Source organism: Drosophila ananassae, chromosome 3R (genome assembly GCF_017639315.1).
Source record: "Drosophila ananassae strain 14024-0371.13 chromosome 3R, ASM1763931v2, whole genome shotgun sequence".
NCBI lineage: Eukaryota > Metazoa > Arthropoda > Insecta > Diptera > Drosophilidae > Drosophila > Drosophila ananassae.
In genome coordinates, this window is record NC_057930.1 from 26802849 (window position 1) to 26822464 (window position 19616).

Genomic DNA, 19616 nt, shown 5'->3' on the forward strand with positions numbered 1-19616 from the left:
TAATCAGGGTGGGCCGTAATCAGTACACATCGAAAAAATAATAACAGTCTCACACACTTGTAGGTGGTTTCAAAATTAATATTTTTTTTATTAAAGTGTATTGAAAAAGCCGCTCGTCATCTGATTACTGATAACACTCCGGGTTTTTTTGAAGTGAATTGGCGTATTTTTATTTGGAACTTGGAATCGGGGGGTTATAAGTTAGTAGAATACTTTAAACTTCTTGGCCAGCCGCAGGACTGCCTCGTAGTGGGAGAGGATAGTTTTGATGCCCGTGTTCTTCGAGAGAACCGATAAGTCCACATCCTTGAAGTCGTCGGGGATGGTGCTGTTGTCGGCCAGGATAACCTTCATCATGAAGATGGCGTGGGGCAGCTGGATGTGGGCCACGCGTTGGACCTCGGCCAGGAACCTGAAATCGCACAATAGAGTATCAAAAGATAGTCCTCCATGCCTATAGGGCTTCTTACGCCTCGTAGCTGTAGCCACTGGTGTCCACGTCTACGTCCCTCAGACTCTGGACGAAGGCCTTGTAGTAGATGCTGAGGAAGTTGTAGTAGTTCTCCTCCAGAACCTTCACGTCCACACTGGAGAACAGCAGGAAGATGACGTCGTGCACCAGGGACCCGTGTTGTGCAATCTGGAAATCGACGATTTTCACGCCGATCGGAGTGCCGTCTTCGTCTAAGGGGGGCATAGATAGAACACTCTTCCAGAAGGGCTCTCACTGATAAGAAGGCTCTGGAACTCACCGTATTTCAACATCATGTTGTTGATCCAGAGATCCCCGTGCACGAGCGAGGTGAAGGGCCCGTCCTCCTCGTCCTTGCCGGCCTGGAAGTCGTCGTACAGGCCCAGCAGCTCCTTGACCCGCTCCACATCTTTCTCCTCGGTGGCCACCGCCCGGATGTCCTTCAGGACCTCGCTGTCCATCGTCGCCTTCTCCTCGGGCGCTATGTTGGTGTTCATGTCGAACTTCAGGAAGTAGGGACGCACCAGCTCGTCGTAGACTTGCGGCTTCTTCAGGCGCAGGGCGAGCGGCAGGGCGTGGTAGCGGGCCAGGTAGTGCAGGATGAGCACGGTTTGGCCCAGGTCGTAGGCTTTGTGCCGGTTTCCCGGCTGGTAGCCTCGGGTGGTGGCGTTCTCCTGCACCAGCACGGCGTCCCTGTCCACCTTGGTGGCACTTGCGTCGAGGGAGATGCGGGAGCCGTAGTAGCGCGGAAATCCGTCAAATAGCTTGTTCGGCGGGATACCCGCCTGCAGCTGCAGCTTGTCCAGTTCCGGCGAGAGGAACTTGTAGACGGCGTTCTCCGTCACGCAGGTGCGCTCCGGCTGGAAGATCTGCCAGTAGAGGTCGTTCGTCAGAGGCGGAAGCTTGGCGATCAGCGGCAGCTCCTTGACGGCGCCGTTCGCGTCCCGGACCTTGGCCTGCACGGCCAGCATGATGCTGCCATAGTTCTCCCCCGGCTTGGTCAGGTAGCGACTGGTGTACGACTCCAGGGTGGCTCCCGCCGGCAGGTGGGGCTCGATCACCTTCGCCAGGTCTGTGATTTTCGGAACTTCTCCCATTCTACAGCGGCGGTCTGATGTGCGGCAGCGCTCCCAATTGGCGACTGAATGGATCCGCCGATTGGCGCTGAGCGTGCTTTTCTACCTTCGGCATGAATTAAATCCACTACAGCTCCCCGTGATAGTGTGCCTCGTTATTGTTGTTTGCCAAGTTGAGAGCATCGAGCGTAGAGCGACGAGCGGCGCGAAATATTGGCTCAAGTGGCGTTGATAACACTCGCCGAACGGTGCTCGGTTCATTGTACCCCCTGGGTACACCTGGGAGCTGCCTGCCATGAAATATTCATCCGGAACAGCTTTCACGGACTTGTGACATAGAAATAGTCTCTCACTGTTGAATAATCTGAGAACCTTTCTTGAAATAGAGGTCTGCGTTATAGGATATTACTTCTTATACCTTATAGAAAAGATTTATTAGCAGAGGGTGGTGTTCAGAGGGTGCTCCTCCGTCGAGCATCTGGCCTGGGCCCCCAATTGTTTCTGTCGCTATTCGTATACCCGCCCCCAAAGTCCGCCGACTAACTACAACGAAGGTTTTTGATTCATATCGCCGAGGTGCGATGCGAGATGAATTGTGCAAAGCTCGTTCTACAAGACCCACTCAGCCGGGGCGGAGAGGCGCACTGACAGCAATCAGGGCGAAACATCTGCCGCCGGGACGCCTAATTAAAATGTCTTCGTTATCTGCGTACTGCGTACTCCGGGCCGGAGAAGGAACTCCCACCTCCGCCTCGAAAGCCAGGCTGTTGCGTTAAATTCAAATTAGCAAAGTCCGAACTAATTCCTTTCAGTGCATTAGTGGATCTGGACAACCTATACCATGGCTTTACAATGATTTTTCCAAGGATTAGTGGTTCTGTTTTTAATCATCCGACCCACGATTTATTCATAAGGTGGTGCACTGTTCCAATTACCACTTTATCAGGCCGAAAATTCTGTGTTTTCCCAAAGGAATTAAGGGAAAACATCTTTTAAGTCCTTTGAACTTTGAACTTCAAGATTAAAATTCAAACTCGCATATTCCCCACTCCATGAACTCCAACTCCCATTCTCCCCACACTTGAGAACTAGTTCGCGTGAGTCAGTCTTTTTGAGAGCTAGTTCACGAGAACTGAACCAGAGCGCTTGTCCATCCCTGGCATTCAGTGCAACCCTGTGCCTTCAGCACAACAATAACAAACCAAACTTCGGATAATTCGGAACCAAGCCATGGATATGCAGGCGGTATTGCAACAGATGTACAGTGGAGACCCTGGCATGGCGTTGATGATGGGGATGGGCCTGAACGGCAATGGGTTCGGAATGCCCATGCCAAATCCCTTCAATCCCTTTGGCTCGACACCGAACGACTCCTTCGAGCAGGCTGGAGAAGACCTGGACGACGAGGATGACGAGGACCAGCGCACCCTGTTCTGCGGCAATCTCGACGAGCGCGTGACGGAGGAGATCCTGTACGAGGTGTTCCTGCAAGCGGGTCCCATTGAGCAGGTGCGCATTCCCGTGGACAAGATGGGCGGCCGACATCGGAACTTCGGCTTCGTGACATACCAGCACCTGTGCGCGGTGCCCTTCGCCCTGGAGCTGTACCAAGGCCTGGAGCTCTTCGAAAAGAAGGTGACGATCAGGCCGCAGGGAGCCGACAAGCCCAGGCAGCAACAGTCGAACTATCCCCAGGGCCGGCTCAGCAATCCCAAGATGCAGGACTCGCCCGGCAAGCCCTCGCCGCCCCAATCCGGCCGACACGGATTGCATGGCGCCAAGCCCTACGACCGGCACTCGGGCGGCCAGAATGGCGACCAGCGGCGGCGCAGCGACAGCTCGGTGATGGAGCGCAACCGGCCGCGGAACCACCCCCAGCAGCACTACCAGAACCAGCACATGCAGGGCGGCAGCCGGCGATCGGACCAGCGGCACAACCACCAGCGAAGGATCTAGGACGTAGCCTCTACTGCTTTATTAATCTTAGGGTAGATCTTACAAACATTTAGAATCTAAATAGAGATGTATGAACTAGAATCGTCTGAGCTAACAATGTGTGGGGTGTGCTCCTCCAGCTCCTAGCGGGTGATGCTTCGCAGCGTTTTCTCAACATTGCGGTACGTGCGCGGCGGTATCACCTCCAGGAGCAGCCGCTGGTAGTTGTGGTGCTCGGAGAGGGCGCGAAAAAGGGACTTGGCATAGCTGCGCGTCTCCAGGCTGCCCTCCAGGAGCAGGTTGGCGCCCACCACGAAGAACTTGTCGCGGTTCTCCCGGCCCATGGCATAGACTCGCTCGCTGCCCAGCCGCTCCACCAGCCGGAAGAGCAGCTTGGCTGTGGTGGTGCGCACCAGGGCGTTCTGGTGCTGCGCCCCCTTGGTGGCGAGGATGTTCAGGATCTTCGGCGGCGGGGAGTGGTCCACCATCGACTCCAGAGCCCGGGTGGCGTCGGCACGCAGGAATCGGTTTGTGTCGGCGGTGCGGTGGAGCAGGGCGCAGACCAGGTCGTCGCATTCCTGCTGCAGGCTAGAGGACTTGAGCGAGAACAGCTCGGCTGCGGCCTGGCAGGCGGCGCGGGCCACCTGGGAGCGCAGGTTGCGCACCGAGCGGGTCAGCTGGATGCAGGACATGTGCATCTGGTGGTCCAGGGTGTCGGCGTGGTAGCGGATCAGGCGCACCATGCTCCTTAGGCCGATCATGTTGGTCTCCCAGTTGTTGGAGTCCAGCTGGTCGAACGTCTTCAACAGGGCGTCCCGGGGCTTCTCGAAGCGCGCCATGTTCTGGGGGAACAGCTCTGCCTGGGACATCTTGATGGCCTGCTTGACGGGCGACACGCGACGCTGCCCCCGCAGGAAGCACGACGTCTTGGACTTCTGTTTCAGCGGCGTGTGCTGAACCTTTCCAGAACCGGACTTTGGACCGGAGGACGAGGGCGTAGCCAGAGGGTTGCCCAGCTGGGAGCCCGACTGTGAAGTGTTGTCCGTGGTGCTGGTGTCTAGGGATCCCTGCTTGGAGGCAGGCCGTGCTCCGTAGAGAGAGTCCAGAGAGAGGCTTCGCGGATGGAGCCCCAAATGGGGAGACGACGGCCCGCTCTTGGGAGCGAAATGTGCCACTTCGGCGACTGCCATCGACTCTTCCTGCGATGAGATCTCTGTGGGCGTGGACTTCAGCTCGTGCTGCACCTCCTCGACCATCACGAAGCTGTTACTGCCCTCCTCAATGTCCTCCTCGATGGGCAGCGACTTGACCGACTGGGCCCTCGACAGCTGGGGCGTGGTGTCCTCCAGCTGGGTCTTGATGCTCTCCGTCTTGCTGTGCAGGCTGTTCACGCTCCCCTGCCGCTTCAGAGACTCCTCGTGGGCGGCGGGATCCATCTCCTCCTCCTCGATGTCGTCCACGACGAGCTCTCCGAAGGCATCGCCGGGACTTCGCTCTAGGCTCAGCACCTCTAGCTGCCCGTCGCCCTGGTGGCTGGTGCCCCTGGACGGGATGACGTGGCTGCCGCAGGACTTGGCCGAGGCAGTGGATTTCTGCGAGTAGGTGGTGGACTTCACGGAGAGGGGAGAGCCGTCCGTCGGCGCCACTTCCGTGGCTATCACCGCCGTCTGAGCCGCCTTCGATACCGGGTTACTGCGAAAATAAAACGAAAAGGATGAGTTAGAAGGAGTAGGGTGGGGGAGTGCCTCCAACACTCACAGATCCTCAAACAATATGTAAACTTGGTCTTTTTCGGTGTCCGGCAAGGGCCTAAACACTTCAATGGTGGGGTTATCATCGACTTCGTCCTTCCCCCCGTCGGTATCAATCGATTTTCTGAGCTTGGGAGCCGCGTCAGTGCAACAACCGCTGCAGAGCGAGGCGTGGGCCTCCACGGCCCTCTGGCAGATGCTCGCCCGCACCGAGTGGAGGAGCGTGCGGGTCTTTCGCAGGATATTGACCGGCTGACCGCCACAGGAGAACGCATTCTGCATTTTTCCGCTCACGGCTAACGCAAATGATAATTTTATCGGCCAGGACAGACGATTTTCTACTTAGAACAGCTCATGCTCGACGGCTATGGCGATGGCGATGGCGACAACTTCTTCAAACCACACGACTTCGCAGACTGTTTGCAGTTGCTGGCCATTTCGAAGGAATTTCCATACACCGGGAATCCACAACAAGGCGAAAGTTGCAAACGAAAAACAGGACATTGCGTTTTCCGAGCAATCACATGGACACACTAACGGAAGGACCCCACCCCCGGCCAGGAGAGGGAGAGTCGGGTATCAGAAAGGGTCGCGGGCCAACTAGCCGACCACGGACTTCCAGACCAACTGGCCATTGGTCCCGCCTTGGCGGGTCGGGGGTCGTTTCGACCTTTTGCGACGAGCGCCTTGCCCGGAATCTTCGGGCGCCTTCGTAGCCCAGCTCCCGAAGTCGGCCGTACAACAAGTTTCCACGTCGCCAAAAGGTGTCGTAACACACTTGGGGGAGTACTATACTTATTGGATAGTTCTTAGAGGCACTAATGGAGGTAGTCCACTTTAATGGCTATTTTCCCAAAAATGTTACTACTATTACATTCTAGTAGAGTCTTGACGAACTTGTCCTCTTCCCTTTAGGGGATTTTTGAGCTGAGCTTGAATGTTAATTCTTAAATGTCACTGGAACCCCCACCGCCTGGCACTTCTCAGAATTAGACTTCCTATACACTAGCCCAAGAAAATTGATTTTTGGCGACGAAAGAAGAGTCCAAAGCCGAGCGATAGCCAGTGGTCACTTGAAGGTTCATCGCAATTGACACTGGCTAGGAAGACCCATACCACTAGCACGTCTTGAGGAGATGGGTGGCTCACGAAGGACTCGAAGTTGGTGATAGCTTTTACTTGATATTTGTTCAACATATTTGGTTTTATTTCGGAACTTTATGGTATTGGGTTAATACATAACTAGTATCTGAAGCATATCCTTATATTTTAAATCATATCTCTAGTTTTCTGCACCATATTTGTTTCTAAAATCCCTCATCAGTTAGTTATTAGTTATTATAATAAGAAAGTGTTCTAGAATCAGTTACTTGTTGCATCTTTAAATGCCTAAAAACACTAAACTAACTAATCTGAATGTTTAACTAAAAACTAAGCACGTTAATCACGTTTCTGTAGTGACCCACTTGAATTTCAGCAACGCGAGCCCCACTGCGCATTTGAATTATTTAGGTTAGGCAGCGCGACACCCTTAGGCGGCAGGAGCCAGGAGTGGGTTAGAGGCAGGGTGCGTGTGCCGGCCGCCCGGCAGAATTTGCTGACCAACACAACACCTCCTCCCCGGGCCTCGACGCCACCAGCACCCCAAAGCCGGCTTTTCGAATTTGGGTTAGAATTCTCGCGCATGAAACCCTGTGGCCACAGAATGGGTTCTGATCCCCGTGCCTTAATTGAGATATATGCCAGTTGGGACGGAACTTACACTGATTTAGCGACGTCGACGCACTCGGAGTCCAGCGGGGCCTGCAGGTTGCCCTCCACCGTGAAGTGGTGCTGCTCCCGCCTCTGAGGGTCTCCCCCTGTGGAAAGTATGCCTTTAAGAAAGTCGGAGATTGGTATTAAGGAAGGAAATACCTTGAGCAGCGACGGAGCACCGGGCTTTGGAGAAGGAGTTCTGGTGTTGCAGTTTCCTTCGCACCTGCTGCTGGGGCTTGGGGATGGAGTAGTTGATCTTGGGGTAGGTTGGTCCCTCCGTCGGGTAGCTGCGCATGAAGTTGTTTACAAAGTCCGTGTGCTGGTTCATGGCTGGGAATCTATCAAGGATGGCCGGGAATGGGTTACTTATCCCTCAATTTCTACTCCTGAAAGGTTGGCCGTACCTGAAGCCGGGTCCTGAGAATTTTCCTCCCTGGCGGGCCGTGAGATGCAGGTAGCTGACGGTGGCACTGCCACTGCTGGAGGTGGTGGTCGTGCTGTCTGTGCTTCGGACCTCCATCGAGGTGTCAGAGCACGCCTTGGCCACCAGGCGACGGTCCGCGTAGCTGGCTGGGCCTCCTTGAGAGGGAAAAGTTAAAAGAGTTGGTATACTGTATGAGATAGTTATTAGGACACTGCCTACCATTTGCTGCTCTAGCTCCAAAACTTAACCTCTGGGAAAAGTCCTGGAATGAGAGAAGCCATTAAATCTATGTTAACGATAGAAGTAGCTAGTCTTGAGCTCACATTTGCTGGACTGGTCATGTCAAGGGTTTCCGGAGGAGAGTGAAAGGAGTGGCGATGCAGGCTTTCGCTGACTTGACTGAAACTGCACAGGTTTTTGTTTATTATTTAAGAAATATTTAATAACTATAAACTTTCTTCCATTTCTTAGCTTCCTAAACCCACCTACGAAACGTGTCCTTGAAGTCTTTGACATCTGCGCCCTCCTGAAAGTTTCCCTGTTGACGACTCGCGGCCCGCATGCGACGCCTCTTGATGGTGTTCGGCGAGGCTGAGCCCTCGCCCTGGAAAATCCAGTCCACATCCGCCCCGGAGCGCCTGCCGCCGGGCTGGTCGGCCTGGTTGAAGACAAAGATCACCGCGCTGTCCGGCGTCACAACTGGCAGCTGCAGGCGGGAGAGACGCATTCGCACTGCCTCCAACATCTGGGCGCCCTGGTCCACCCCGACGGCCATGTCGGAGACAATGCTCAGGACCTCCTTCACTGAGGATATGTCCGCCAGGACGGCAATCACTTCCAGGGCCGACTGGCGCACTCGCCGCTTGCGGTTCAGCAGCGAATACACCGCCTGGGCCGTCAGCAGGTTGATGTCGAAGCAGGTGCCCGGGAAGGTCATCAGGGCACAGATGGACATTTGCAGCGCATGGTCCCGGAACTGAAAGTAAGTTGGAATCATTTTGTAACCAGGATTATCAACAGCCTTATCACTCACCTTTGAACTCTTGGCGTGCAGGAAGTCGGGATTAGTCAGCTTGGCCACAATGGTCCCGGCCGGAAGTCGCTGCATCAGCGCCTTGCACACCCGGTTTGCTCCGGCATTGCCCTGGCGACTCAGCCCCGTCAGGATCTGGGGAGTGCGTTCCTCCAAGTTGTCCAGAGGCAGGCGGCTGATGAGATTTACCAACAGCTCCCGCTTCAGTTCTGCGACCTCAAAGCGGCGTTCCGACGAGAGAAGCGACCGCAGAAGGCTGTCCAGATAGGGCTGAACCAGGGCCAGGTTGCTTGACGAGCTTAGGGCGACCTCCAGGTTAGCGATGCCCTGCAATCGGTTACGCCAATCCTGACAACGAGAAACGGAGAGGAAAAAAACAATTAGGTGAGTCCTGATTCTTTTGTTCTTGGAGCTTCTCCCAATGGCCCTACACCTTACGATTATAACACACGAAAGTGAAAAACCTCCATCCTTTTCCATATGGTTGCTTGTAAATATCCCCGCCGTTTCCTAACCAATTCGGGAAAGGATTCCTATTACCAAACTACAATGTTTTAGTTCGATTTTTAGGATATTTTGATGCAGATCGAAGGCGAAAGCCTGATTTCGAAATGGAATTCCAATCCTCAGTCGGTCGTGAGATAGCCGAGATATTTACAAGCACACCCATAAAAATAACAAAAGTCAGAACCCATATCAACCATGAACTATAAGAATTAACCTAAGGGTAATATGGTGCAGGTAACGGGGTCCTAGCTACAAGCTATTGGGAACGGCCTACGCGGTTCGGGCAACGGCAACTGCCTACAGGCTATAAGGTAAACGGGGATTGGGCTGCATGAAGAGGGCTACGGCAGCAGGGATCGGGAACAGGCTCCTGGATCCGGGCTACAGGCTGCTGGGACCGGGTACAGGCCCCTGGAACCAGGCTAAAGGTTCCTGGATCCGGCCTACAGGCTGCAGGGACCGGCTAGAAGCTCCTGGATCCGGGCTACAGGCCGCAGGGACCGGCTACATGCTCCAGGATCCGGGCTACAGGCTGCAGGGACCGGTTACAGGTTCCTGGAACCCGGCTACAGGCTACGGGGACCGGCTCTAGGCTCCTGGATCCGTGCTACACGCTGCAGGGACCGGCTACAGGCTCCAGGATCCGGGCTACAGGCTGCAGGGACCGGCTACAGGCTCCAGGATCCGGGCTACAGGCTGCAGGGACCGGCTACATGCTCCAGGAACCGGGCTACAGGCTGCAGGGACCGGCTACAGGCTCCAGGATCCGGGCTACAGGCTACGGGGACCGGCTCCAGGCTCCTGGATCCGTGCTACACGCTGCAGGGACCGGCTACAGGTTCCTGGAACCAGGCTACAGGCTGCAGGGACCGGCTACATGCTCCAGGATCCGGGCTACAGGCTGCAGGGACCGGCTACAGGCTCCAGGATCCGGGCTACAGGCTACGGGGACCGGCTCCAGGCTCCTGGATCCGTGCTACACGCTGCAGGGACCGGCTACAGGTTCCTGGAACCGGGCTACAGGCTGCAGGGACCGGCGACAGGCTCCTGGAACCGGGCTACAGGCTGCAGAGACCGGCTACAGGCTCCTGGAACCGTGCTACAGGCTGCAGGGACCGGCGACAGGCTCCTGGAACCGGCTACAAGCTGCAGGGACCGGCTACAGGCTCATGGAACCGGGCTACAGGCTACGGGGACCGGCTCCAGGCTCCTGGATCCGTGCTACACGCTGCAGGGACCGGCTAAAGGTTCCTGGAACCGGGCTACAGGCTGTGGGAACCGGCTACATGCTCCAGGACCCGGGCTACAGGCTGCAGGGACCGGCTACAGGCTACGGGGACCGGCTCCAGGCTCCTGGATCCGTGCTACACGCTGCAGGGACCGGCTACAGGTTCCCGGAACGGGGCTGCAGTCTGCTGGGACCGGTTACAGGCTCCTGGATCCGGGCTACAGGCTAAAGGGACCGGCTACAGGTTCCTGGAACCGGGCTACAGGCTGCAGGGAACGGCGACAGGCTCCTGGAACCGGCTACAAGCTGCAGGGACCGGCTACAGGCTCATGGAACCGTGCTACAGGCTGCAGGGACCGGCTACAGGCTCCTGGAACCGGGCTACAGGCTGCAGGGACCGGCTACATGCTCCAGGATCCGAGCTGCACGCTGCAGGGACCGGCTACCGGCTCCAGGATCCGGGCTACAGGCTACGGGGACCGGCTACAGGTTCCTGGAACCGTGCTACAGGCTGCATGGACCGCCTACAGGCTCCAGGATCCGGGCTACACGCTGCAGGGACCGGCTACAGGCTGCAGGGACCGGCTACAGGCTTCAGGGACCGGCTACAGGCTCCTGGAACCAGGCTACAGGCTGCGGGGACCGGCTACAGGTTCCAGGAACCGTGCTACAGGCTGCAGGGACCGGCTACAGGCTCCAGGATCCCGGCTACAGGCCGCAGGGACCGGCTACAGGCTCCAGGATCCGTGCTACACGCTGCAGGGACCGGCTACAGGTTCCCGGAACGGGGCTGCAGTCTGCTGGGACCGGTTACAGGCTCCTGGAACCGGCTACAGGATGCAGGGACCGGCTACAGGTTCCAGGAACCGTGCTACAGGCTGCAGGGACCGGCTACAGGCTCCAGGATCCCGGCTACAGGCTGCAGGGACCGGCTACAGGCTCCAGGATCCGGGCTACAGGCTGCAGGGACCGGCTACAGGTTCCTGGAACCGGGCTACAGGCTGCAGGGACCGGCTACAGGCTCCAGGATCCCGGCTACAGGCCGCAGGGACCGGCTACAGGTTCCTGGAACCGGGCTACAGGCTGCAGGGACCGGCTACAGGTTCCTGGAACCGTGCTACAGGCTGCAGGGACCGGCTACAGGCTCCAGGATCCGGGCTACACGCTGCAGGGACCGGCTACAGGCTGCAGGGACCGGCTACAGGCTTCAGGGACCGGCTACAGGCTCCTGGAACCAGGCTACAGGCTGCGGGGACCGGCTACAGGTTCCAGGAACCGTGCTACAGGCTGCAGGGACCGGCTACAGGCTCCAGGATCCCGGCTACAGGCCGCAGGGACCGGCTACAGGCTCCAGGATCCGTGCTACACGCTGCAGGGACCGGCTACAGGTTCCCGGAACGGGGCTGCAGTCTGCTGGGACCGGTTACAGGCTCCTGGAACCGGCTACAGGATGCAGGGACCGGCTACAGGTTCCAGGAACCTTTAGCCGGTCCCTGCAGCCTGTAGCCCGGATCCTGGAGCCTGTAGCCGGTCCCTGCAGCCTGTAGCACGGTTCCAGGAGCCTGTAACCGGTCCCTGCAGCCTGTAGCCCGGATCCTGGAGCATGTAGCCGGTCCCTGCAGCCTGTAGCCCGGTTCCAGGAACCTGTAGCCGGTCCCCGTAGCCTGTAGCCCGGTTCCAGGAACCTGTAACCGGTCCCTGCAGCGTGTAGCCCGGATTCAGGAGCCTGCAGCCGGTCCCTGCAGCCTGTAGCACGGTTCCAGGAACCTGTAGCCGGTCCCTGAAGCCTGTAGCCCGGATCCTGGAGCCTGTTGCCGGTCCCTGCAGCCTGTAGTCCGGATCCTGGAGCCTGTAGCCGGTCCCTGCAGCCTGTAGCCCGGATCCTGGAGCCTGTAGCCGGTCCCTGAAGCCTGTAGCACGGTTCCAGGAACCTGTAGCCGGTCCCTGCAGCCTGTAGCCCGGATCCTGGAGCCTGTAGCCGGTCCCTGCGGCCTGTAGCCGGGATCCTGGAGCCTGTAGCCGGTCCCTGCAGCCTGTAGCACGGTTCCAGGAACCTGTAGCCGGTCCCTGCGGCCTGTAGCCCGGATCCTGGAGCCTGTAGCCGGTCCCTGCAGCCTGTAGCCCGGTTCCAGGAACCTGTAGCCGGTCCCTGCGGCCTGTAGCCGGGATCCTGGAGCCTGTAGCCGGTCCCTGCAGCCTGTAGCCCGGATCCTGGAGCCTGTAGCCGGTCCCTGCGGCCTGTAGCCGGGATCCTGGAGCCTGTAGCCCGTCCCTGCAGCCTGTAGCCCGGTTCCAGGAGCCTGTAGCCGGTCCCTGCAGCGTGTAGCCCGGATCCTGGAGCCTGTAGCCGGTCCCTGCAGCCTGTAGCACGGTTCCAGGAACCTGTAGCCGGTCCCTGCAGCCTGTAGCCCGGTTCCAGGAACCTGTAGCCGGTCCCTGCGGCCTGTAGCCGGGATCCTGGAGCCTGTAGCCGGTCCCTGCGGCCTGTAGCCGGGATCCTGGAGCCTGTAGCCGGTCCCTGCAGCCTGTAGCACGGTTCCAGGAACCTGTAGCCGGTCCCTGCAGCCTGTAGCCCGGTTCCAGGAACCTGTAGCCGGTCCCTGCAGCCTGTAGCCCGGATCCTGGAGCCTGTAGCCGGTCCCTGCATCCTGTAGCCGGTTCCAGGAGCCTGTCGCCGGTCCCCGCAGCCTGTAGCCTGGTTCCAGGAGCCTGTAGCCGGTCCCTGCAGCGTGTAGCCCGGATCCAGGAGCCTGTAGCCGGTCCCTGCAGCCTGTAGCCCGGATCCTGAAGCCTGTAGCCGGTCGCTGCAGCCTGTAGCACGGTTCCAGGAGCCTGTAGCCGGTCCCTGCAGCGTGTAGCCCGGTTCCAGGAACCTGTAGCCGGTCCCAGCAGCGTGTAGCCCGGATCCAGGAGCCTGTAGCCGGTCCCTGCAGCCTGTAGCCCGGATCCTGGAGCCTGTAGCCGGTCCCTGCAGCCTGTAGCACGGTTCCAGGAACCTGTAGCCGGTCCCTGCAGCCTGTAGCCCGGTTCCAGGAGCCTGTAGCCGGTCCCTGCAGCGTGTAGCCCGGATCCTGGAGCCTGTAGCCGGTCCCTGCAGCCTGTAGCCCGGATCCTGGAGCCTGTAGCCGGTCTCTGCAGCCTGTAGCCCGGTTCCAGGAACCTGTGTCCGGTCCCTGCAGCCTGTAGCCCGGATCCTGGAGCCTGTAGCCGGTCCCTGCAGCCTGTAGCACGGTTCCAGGAACCTGTAGCCGGTCCCTGCAGCCTGTAGCCCGGTTCCAGGAACCTGTAGCCGGTCCCTGCAGCCTGTAGCACGGTTCCAGGAACCTGTAGCCGGTCCCTGCGGCCTGTAGCCGGGATCCAGGAGCCTGTAGCCGGTCCCTGCAGCCTGTAGCCGGTCCCTGCAGCCTGTAGCCCGGTTCCAGGAACCTGTAGCCGGTCCCTGCATCCTGTAGCTGGTTCCAGGAGCCTGTCGCCGGTCCCCGCAGCCTGTAGCCTGGTTCCAGGAGCCTGTAGCCGGTCCCAGCAGCGTGTAGCCCGGATCCAGGAGCCTGTAGCCGGTCCCTGCAGCCTGTAGCCCGGATCCTGGAGCCTGTAGCCGGTCCCTGCAGCCTGTAGCACGGTTCCAGGAACCTGTAGCCGGTCCCTGCAGCGTGTAGCCCGGATCCTGGAGCCTGTAGCCGGTCCCTGCAGCCTGTAGCCCGGATCCTGGAGCCTGTAGCCGGTCCCTGCGGCCTGTAGCCGGGATCCTGGAGCCTGTAGCCGGTCCCTGCAGCCTGTAGCACGGTTCCAGGAACCTGTAGCCGGTCCCTGCAGCCTGTAGCCCGGTTCCAGGAACCTGTAGCCGGTCCTTGCAGCCTGTAGCCCGGATCCTGGAGCCTGTAGCCGGTCCCTGCGGCCTGTAGCCGGGATCCTGGAGCCTGTAGCCGGTCCCTGCAGCCTGTAGCACGGTTCCAGGAACCTGTAGCCGGTCCCTGCAGCCTGTAGCCCGGTTCCAGGAACCTGTAGCCGGTCCCTGCAGCCTGTAGCCCGGATCCTGGAGCCTGTTGCCGGTCCCTGCAGCCTGTAGCACGGTTCCAGGAACCTGTAGCCGGTCCCTGCAGCCTGTAGCCCGGTTCCAGGAACCTGTAGCCGGTCCCTGCGGCCTGTAGCCGGGATCCTGGAGCCTGTAGCCGGTCCCTGCAGCCTGTAGCCCGGATCCTGGAGCCTGTAGCCGGTCCTTGCGGCCTGTAGCCGGGATCCTGGAGCCTGTAGCCGGTCCCTGCAGCCTGTAGCCCGGATCCTGGAGCCTGTAGCCGGTCCCTGAAGCCTGTAGCACGGTTCCAGGAGCCTGTAGCCGGTCCCTGCGGCCTGTAGCCGGGATCCTGGAGCCTGTAGCCGGTCCCTGCAGCCTGTAGCACGGTTCCAGGAACCTGTAGCCGGTCCCTGCAGCCTGTAGCCCGGTTCCAGGAGCCTGTAGCCCGGATCCTGGAGCCTGTAGCCGGTCCCTGCGGCCTGTAGCCGGGATCCTGGAGCCTGTAGCCGGTCCCTGCAGCCTGTAGCCCGGATCCTGGAGCCTGTAGCCGGTCCTTGCAGCCTGTAGCCCGGATCCTGGAGCCTGTAGCCGGTCCCTGCAGCCTGTAGCCCAGATCCTGGAGCCTGTAGCCGGTCCCTGCAGCCTGTAGCCCGGATCCTGGAGCCTGTAGCCGGTCCCTGAAGCCTGTAGCACGGTTCCAGGAGCCTGTAGCCCGGATCCTGGAGCCTGTAGCCGGTCCCTGCAGCCTGTAGCACGGTTCCAGGAGCCTGTAGCCGGTCCCTGCAGCCTGTAGCCCGGATCCTGGAGCCTGTAGCCGGTCCCTGCAGCCTGTAGCACGGTTCCAGGAACCTGTAGCCGGTCCCTGCAGCCTGTAGCCCGGTTCCAGGAACCTGTAGCCGGTCCCTGCAGCCTGTAGCCCGGATCCTGGAGCCTGTAGCCGGTCCCTGCAGCCTGAAGCCTGGTTCCAGGAGCCTGTAGCCGGTCCCTGCAGCGTGTAGCACGGATCCAGGAGCCTGGAGCCGGTCCCCGTACCCTGTAGCCCGGTTCTAGGAGCCTGTAGCCGGTCCCTGCAGCCTGTAGCCCGGATCCTGGAGCCTGTAGCCTGTAGCCGGTCCCCGCAGCCTGTAGCCCAGTTCCAGGAGCCTCTAGCCGGTCCCTGCAGCCTGTAGGCCGGATCCAGGAACCTTTAGCCCAGTTCCAGGAGCCTGTTCCCGGTCCCTGCAGCCTGTACCCGGTCCCAGCAGTCTGTAGCCCGGTTCCAGGAGCCTGTAGCCAGGAGCCCTGAAGTCTGAAGCCCGGTTCCGTATCCCGTTCCAGTCACCCGTAGCCCGTTATTTAAAGCCGTAGCCCGTTATTTACAGCCGTAGCCGGTACCCGTTGCCCCAATCTGGTAGAACTTAAGTGTTCGCAATTCTTATGGTAAATGGTTAATTCGCGGTTTAGGAAAGAGTTACTAATACGTTTATTTTGGAAAAATCTACCAAAAATACTTTGTCTCATCTTCCGTTATTTCTTTGCAGGTCGGAGGATATTGTCGTGGGCCCTGGTTTGGTAATGGTAATCCGTTCCCGAATCAGTTGGGAAATGGCCAAGTTATTCGCTTTGGAATATTGCTGTCCACAGGACAAGTCATTCAAAAAGGACCAAATTGGAATGAAATGGAGTCAGAATGTTAAATATTATGTACATATATATTGTAGTCAAGTATGTATGTCATTAATAAGAGTTATAATCAAAAACTGCACTGAATAAAAAAAGTAAATAAAGAAAAACTATTGATTTCAAGTGTTGGATTCGGTTTGGTTTGGCAGGAGAGGCAGACGAGGGATCGACCTAGTATAGCCACTTCTGAGAGCTTATCCATAATTATCCTTCCACCTCAGGAATGGAGTGTTAATATTCCCATTCCCAGCCAGAAATCGCTGTGCCGCCAAACTCTAAATGTGGCAATATAAATGGTCGACAATAGCGCCACTCTGGGCTTGTGTTTGGTACGCGCAATAATTTCGGTTAATGTTTTTATATTTTTGTGCTCGGACTGACCCAGTTCTTGACACGCTCTGGCCCGTATCCCAGACCCTTTCTACTGCAGCCCCAGCGTCTTCATCCACGGTGTGCTTTGTAACGTCGATGTTGCCATTTGCAAGCTGGGCGTGAGTTATTGTATTGCGCCTCGTTCGGCTTGACTTTTAGTTTCAGTTTTCAGTTTTATACTTCTGTTCTGGCCCTGCTATAAAATCGCGTGCACTTAAATGATTGACCGGGACGGAGAGCTCTTTGCCACTTTTGGGTGCAGCTCCCCCTTCTCCCCGGGACGAAGAGTCCCCAGATGCACTCCGCTATGCAACATGCAACTATTTCGGAGTCCCCGGCTGTTTTTGTACGCCACTCAGAAACTTTGTTCTGATAAGGAATGGCACGTCTCAGCTCCTGCCTTTCTGGCTTTCCCCATTTTGCTGACGCACTTGCTCCAATCCAACAAGAACTCTGATTTGTGACTTTTGGATATAAATGTTTCTGAAACTTGTTCGACAATCCCTCACTGACATACATATCTCAATCTTCGAATTTAAACTACACTGAGCTTAAAAAAGCAGCACACGTCAGAAAATTAATAGGTCATTGGTGTACCGACACCATTGAGGCAGTTGGCGGCAGTTGGCTTTTGTTTTCCCCCGTCATCGATACGAAAGGGGCGCTGGGCGCTTATCGCTGAAATTTTCATTAGTAAGCGCCGGTAGCGGTGTAATAGCACCAGCGGGTAGTTACCGGACACGAGCTGGGGGCAGAGACGGGGCTGGAGGCGAAGAGCGCCTTTTCTGGGCCGTATGGGGGGTGGAGTGATGCGTGTCTCGTTCGCAATAAAGCCGGTCGGGCGGCTGCCATTATGAAGGCTGAATTATGAACGCATATGAAATTGTACATATCCTAGTGACCCAGTTAGGCTTCGAAACCCAGCGCTGGGTTAGCGTGTACTGTAATTTCATTGCTTCATATTTTGGTCACACAAAGGACTTCGACTGGGAGGACAAAGGGGGTGCAATTACTGAGGGGGGATTGCTAATATCGGCCATTAATTTAACTTCAATTAAGGGGACAGGGCTGCACTGCCTCGCGGACTTACCCCGGATCGCAGGTCCATGATCGTCTGGTAGTTGACAATGTCCAGGTCCTCCCAGGACTTGGGGGTCGCTGGTGACTCCGTCGACACAATGGAGGAGCTGCGCGTTTTCCGCAGTTGCGCCGGCAAGGGTGATGGAGTGTCTATGGTGGCCTCGACGTCCTCGAGGCGCTGGGATCGCGGGGAGACATCCCGCTGCTGGAGGTTGTGCAGAACCTCGATCTCCTTGTGCGGGATCTTGGGGCTGACCTGGGAGGGGCTCGTGCTGCGACTGCGGAGGAACGCTGGGGATCGTGGTGAAGTCGTAACCTTTGCCGCCTCCGGCTCCTGACGCTTGCGGGGACTCTCCGCCTGGTCGCTGGAAGCAATACTCGGACGGCGGAGCGATTGGGAGCTGAAGGGCCTGGACACTGGGGGTGGCAGGGGCTGGGTGTTGTCCGAGGGGATGTCCAAAACGAGCGCTGATGTTACGGTAGTGCTTGGAACCGGACCAAGAATGTTTACTGCCGAGGTCTCCTCTGGAGTCGGGGACAGCGAGGGTGACGGCGACGGAACAGATTTCTCCACAGCCAGGATAGTTATGGCCCCTTCGGTCTGCTCGGAGCTCCTCTTGGTGCCAGAGGAGGCAGCGTCGCTATCCGGGGTTCGCATCTTCACGATTTCCCCTCCAAAGGTCACCCGCTTCAGGCCCCGTGAGGGCGTACTGGGTTCCGAGAGGCTCTCTGGCCTCGCGCTCTTGGTTTCATCCAGCTCCGAGTCGCTTATGACCTGGACGATGCCAGCCCCCACATGGTGCTGGTGGTGGCTCAAGCCCCCCGGCAGGAGAGGACGGCAGACCAGCTCTGCAGACTCCATGTCGGGCGGAAAGCTCCTTACCGGGCTGCCGGACTCCTCCGTTTCTGTGTCCGCCTCGAGGATGCGCATGGTGACTGTGTCCTCGTTAATCTTGATCTCCGTCTCCATGATGACCTTTCCCTTGTCCGGGCAGTTCTCCAGTTTCTTGATGGCGCTCGTCGAGTTCCTCCAGCTCTCCTCGCGCGGCACAGCGCGCCAGGCTCCAGTTTTCACCTCGTGGAGCCTTGTCGGCGCTCCCGTCACCCCATAGACCTGGCACAGCTGATAGAACCTTGCCAGGGCATCGCTGCTGGGCAAGTCGTTCATGCCATCCTCGAATTCTTGCACCCCCAGGAGCTCCCTGATCTTGGAGAGAACCTTCAGGCCAATCTCCTGCTGAGTCAGTTGGTCCAGGTACTGGACGGCTCGCTCCAGAATCAGCTGAACGATTCCATGCCTCTTGGGAGTGTGCAGCACGGACTGGAGAAGGGCCGGCAGGGAGAGCAAGACCCCACAGCTCAGGCGACCTGCGACGTCCGACTTGGTCAGCCCGGAGTCGAGAATGAGCGTCATGACCGTTTCGGGCACGTTGGTCTCGGCCAGGTACACCCGCAGGCAGTCGAGAGCCCCTTTGCGCACCGTGGGCGCCTGGTGGCCAAGATTCCGAACCAGCAGGGCGACGATGTGCTGGGCCTCCATGTAGTCATCGGCCTCGTTCCGCATTACCACCAGCACGTCGACGAGAACGCGCAGGGCGTGCTGGCGCACCTGCCATTCGGGGTCCTGGAGGCGCTCGTGGAACTCTGCATAAATAGATGATGCGCTAATTGTTTCCGGCAGGCGACGGGTGCGGAGAATGTGCTCCCACAACGGCGTCAGCTGCACGGCTCCGATTGGGGCCTCAATCCGGCGCTGCAGTTTCGTGGCGGCGGAGGGGTTCATGTTGTTGCTGCTGTTGTTATTACTGTCCTTGACTTCGCTGGCGGCAGCGCCACTGGCAGTGCCACTCAGGTAGGTGACACTCTCACTGTCCTCGCTGTTGTATCCGTTTTTGGTCACGGGAAGCGGCTCTGCGCTAGCGATAGTGCTATCCTTGCGCTCCAAAATGCGGCGAAAGAACATGCTGGGCAATTATCTAACTAACTTTCCGCGTCTGAGCTATTCGGCTTTAATTCTAAACTGTCACGCACGCCTGCATCCGGTTGCAAATGCCGTCCTGCACACTGACTGAGGTGGGTTTTCCTATTTTTACCATCGAATTTTCACTATTTCTATAAAGGACTTGCAAACAGGCTAACTCGCTAGCAACGACTGCCGAAGTTCCCCAATGGCCGCCCGCTTTTGTAGCCAACCTGGCACTGGTTGTTGGGAGGAAGCCCTCGGAGCGGGCTTCCCACAACAAGCGACAAGCGACTGCGCATGTCAGCAGTGGTCACCACTGGGCCAAGCAGTGGCTAAGCAACAGATT

The 19616-nt window shown here is 58.1% G+C and overlaps 3 protein-coding genes across 3 annotated transcripts; 1 reads left to right on the forward strand and 2 right to left on the reverse strand.

Moving 5' to 3' along the window:
- Positions 1-67: 67 nt before the first annotated feature.
- On the reverse strand, positions 68-1638 carry LOC6497857. The gene is made up of 3 exons (XM_001961545.4): positions 753-1638; positions 471-684; positions 68-412 (listed from the first exon to the last, which is right to left on the reverse strand). Exons 1-3 carry the CDS (start codon positions 1567-1569, stop codon positions 202-204), a joined length of 1242 nt encoding a protein of 413 aa, XP_001961581.1. The 5' UTR covers positions 1570-1638; the 3' UTR covers positions 68-201.
- Positions 1639-2690: 1052 nt separating this feature from the next.
- LOC6497682 (RNA-binding protein 7) lies at positions 2691-3585 on the forward strand. Its single transcript, XM_001961544.4, has one exon. It carries the CDS (start codon positions 2779-2781, stop codon positions 3502-3504), a length of 726 nt encoding a protein of 241 aa, XP_001961580.1. The 5' UTR covers positions 2691-2778; the 3' UTR covers positions 3505-3585.
- On the reverse strand, positions 3509-19526 carry LOC6497856. Its single transcript, XM_001961543.3, has 9 exons — positions 17318-19526; positions 8447-8794; positions 7899-8389; positions 7737-7818; positions 7633-7675; positions 7394-7568; positions 7149-7327; positions 6997-7093; positions 3509-5175 (listed from the first exon to the last, which is right to left on the reverse strand). The coding sequence occupies exons 1-9, from the start codon at positions 19268-19270 to the stop codon at positions 3627-3629; spliced, it is 4917 nt and encodes a 1638-aa protein (XP_001961579.2). The 5' UTR covers positions 19271-19526; the 3' UTR covers positions 3509-3626.
- Between the last annotated feature and the right edge of the window lie 90 nt (positions 19527-19616).

Excerpts from the sequence above, each read along its gene's own strand:
- LOC6497857 (XM_001961545.4), bottom strand. The coding sequence starts at position 1,569 with ATGGGAGAAGTTCCGAAAATCACAGACCTGGCGAAGGTGATCGAGCCC. Across the intron at positions 685-752 it reads CAACATGATGTTGAAATACG|ACGAAGACGGCACTCCGATC; the intron begins GTGAGTTCCAGA and ends TGCCCCCCTTAG. Across the intron at positions 413-470 it reads AGTGGCTACAGCTACGAGGC|GTTCCTGGCCGAGGTCCAAC; the intron begins GTAAGAAGCCCT and ends GTGCGATTTCAG.
- LOC6497682 (XM_001961544.4), top strand. The coding sequence starts at position 2,779 with ATGGATATGCAGGCGGTATTGCAACAGATGTACAGTGGAGACCCTGGC.
- LOC6497856 (XM_001961543.3), bottom strand. The coding sequence starts at position 19,270 with ATGTTCTTTCGCCGCATTTTGGAGCGCAAGGATAGCACTATCGCTAGC. Across the intron at positions 8,390-8,446 it reads TGCACGCCAAGAGTTCAAAG|TTCCGGGACCATGCGCTGCA; the intron begins GTGAGTGATAAG and ends ACTTACTTTCAG. Across the intron at positions 7,676-7,736 it reads ACATGACCAGTCCAGCAAAT|GACTTTTCCCAGAGGTTAAG; the intron begins GTGAGCTCAAGA and ends CTCTCATTCCAG.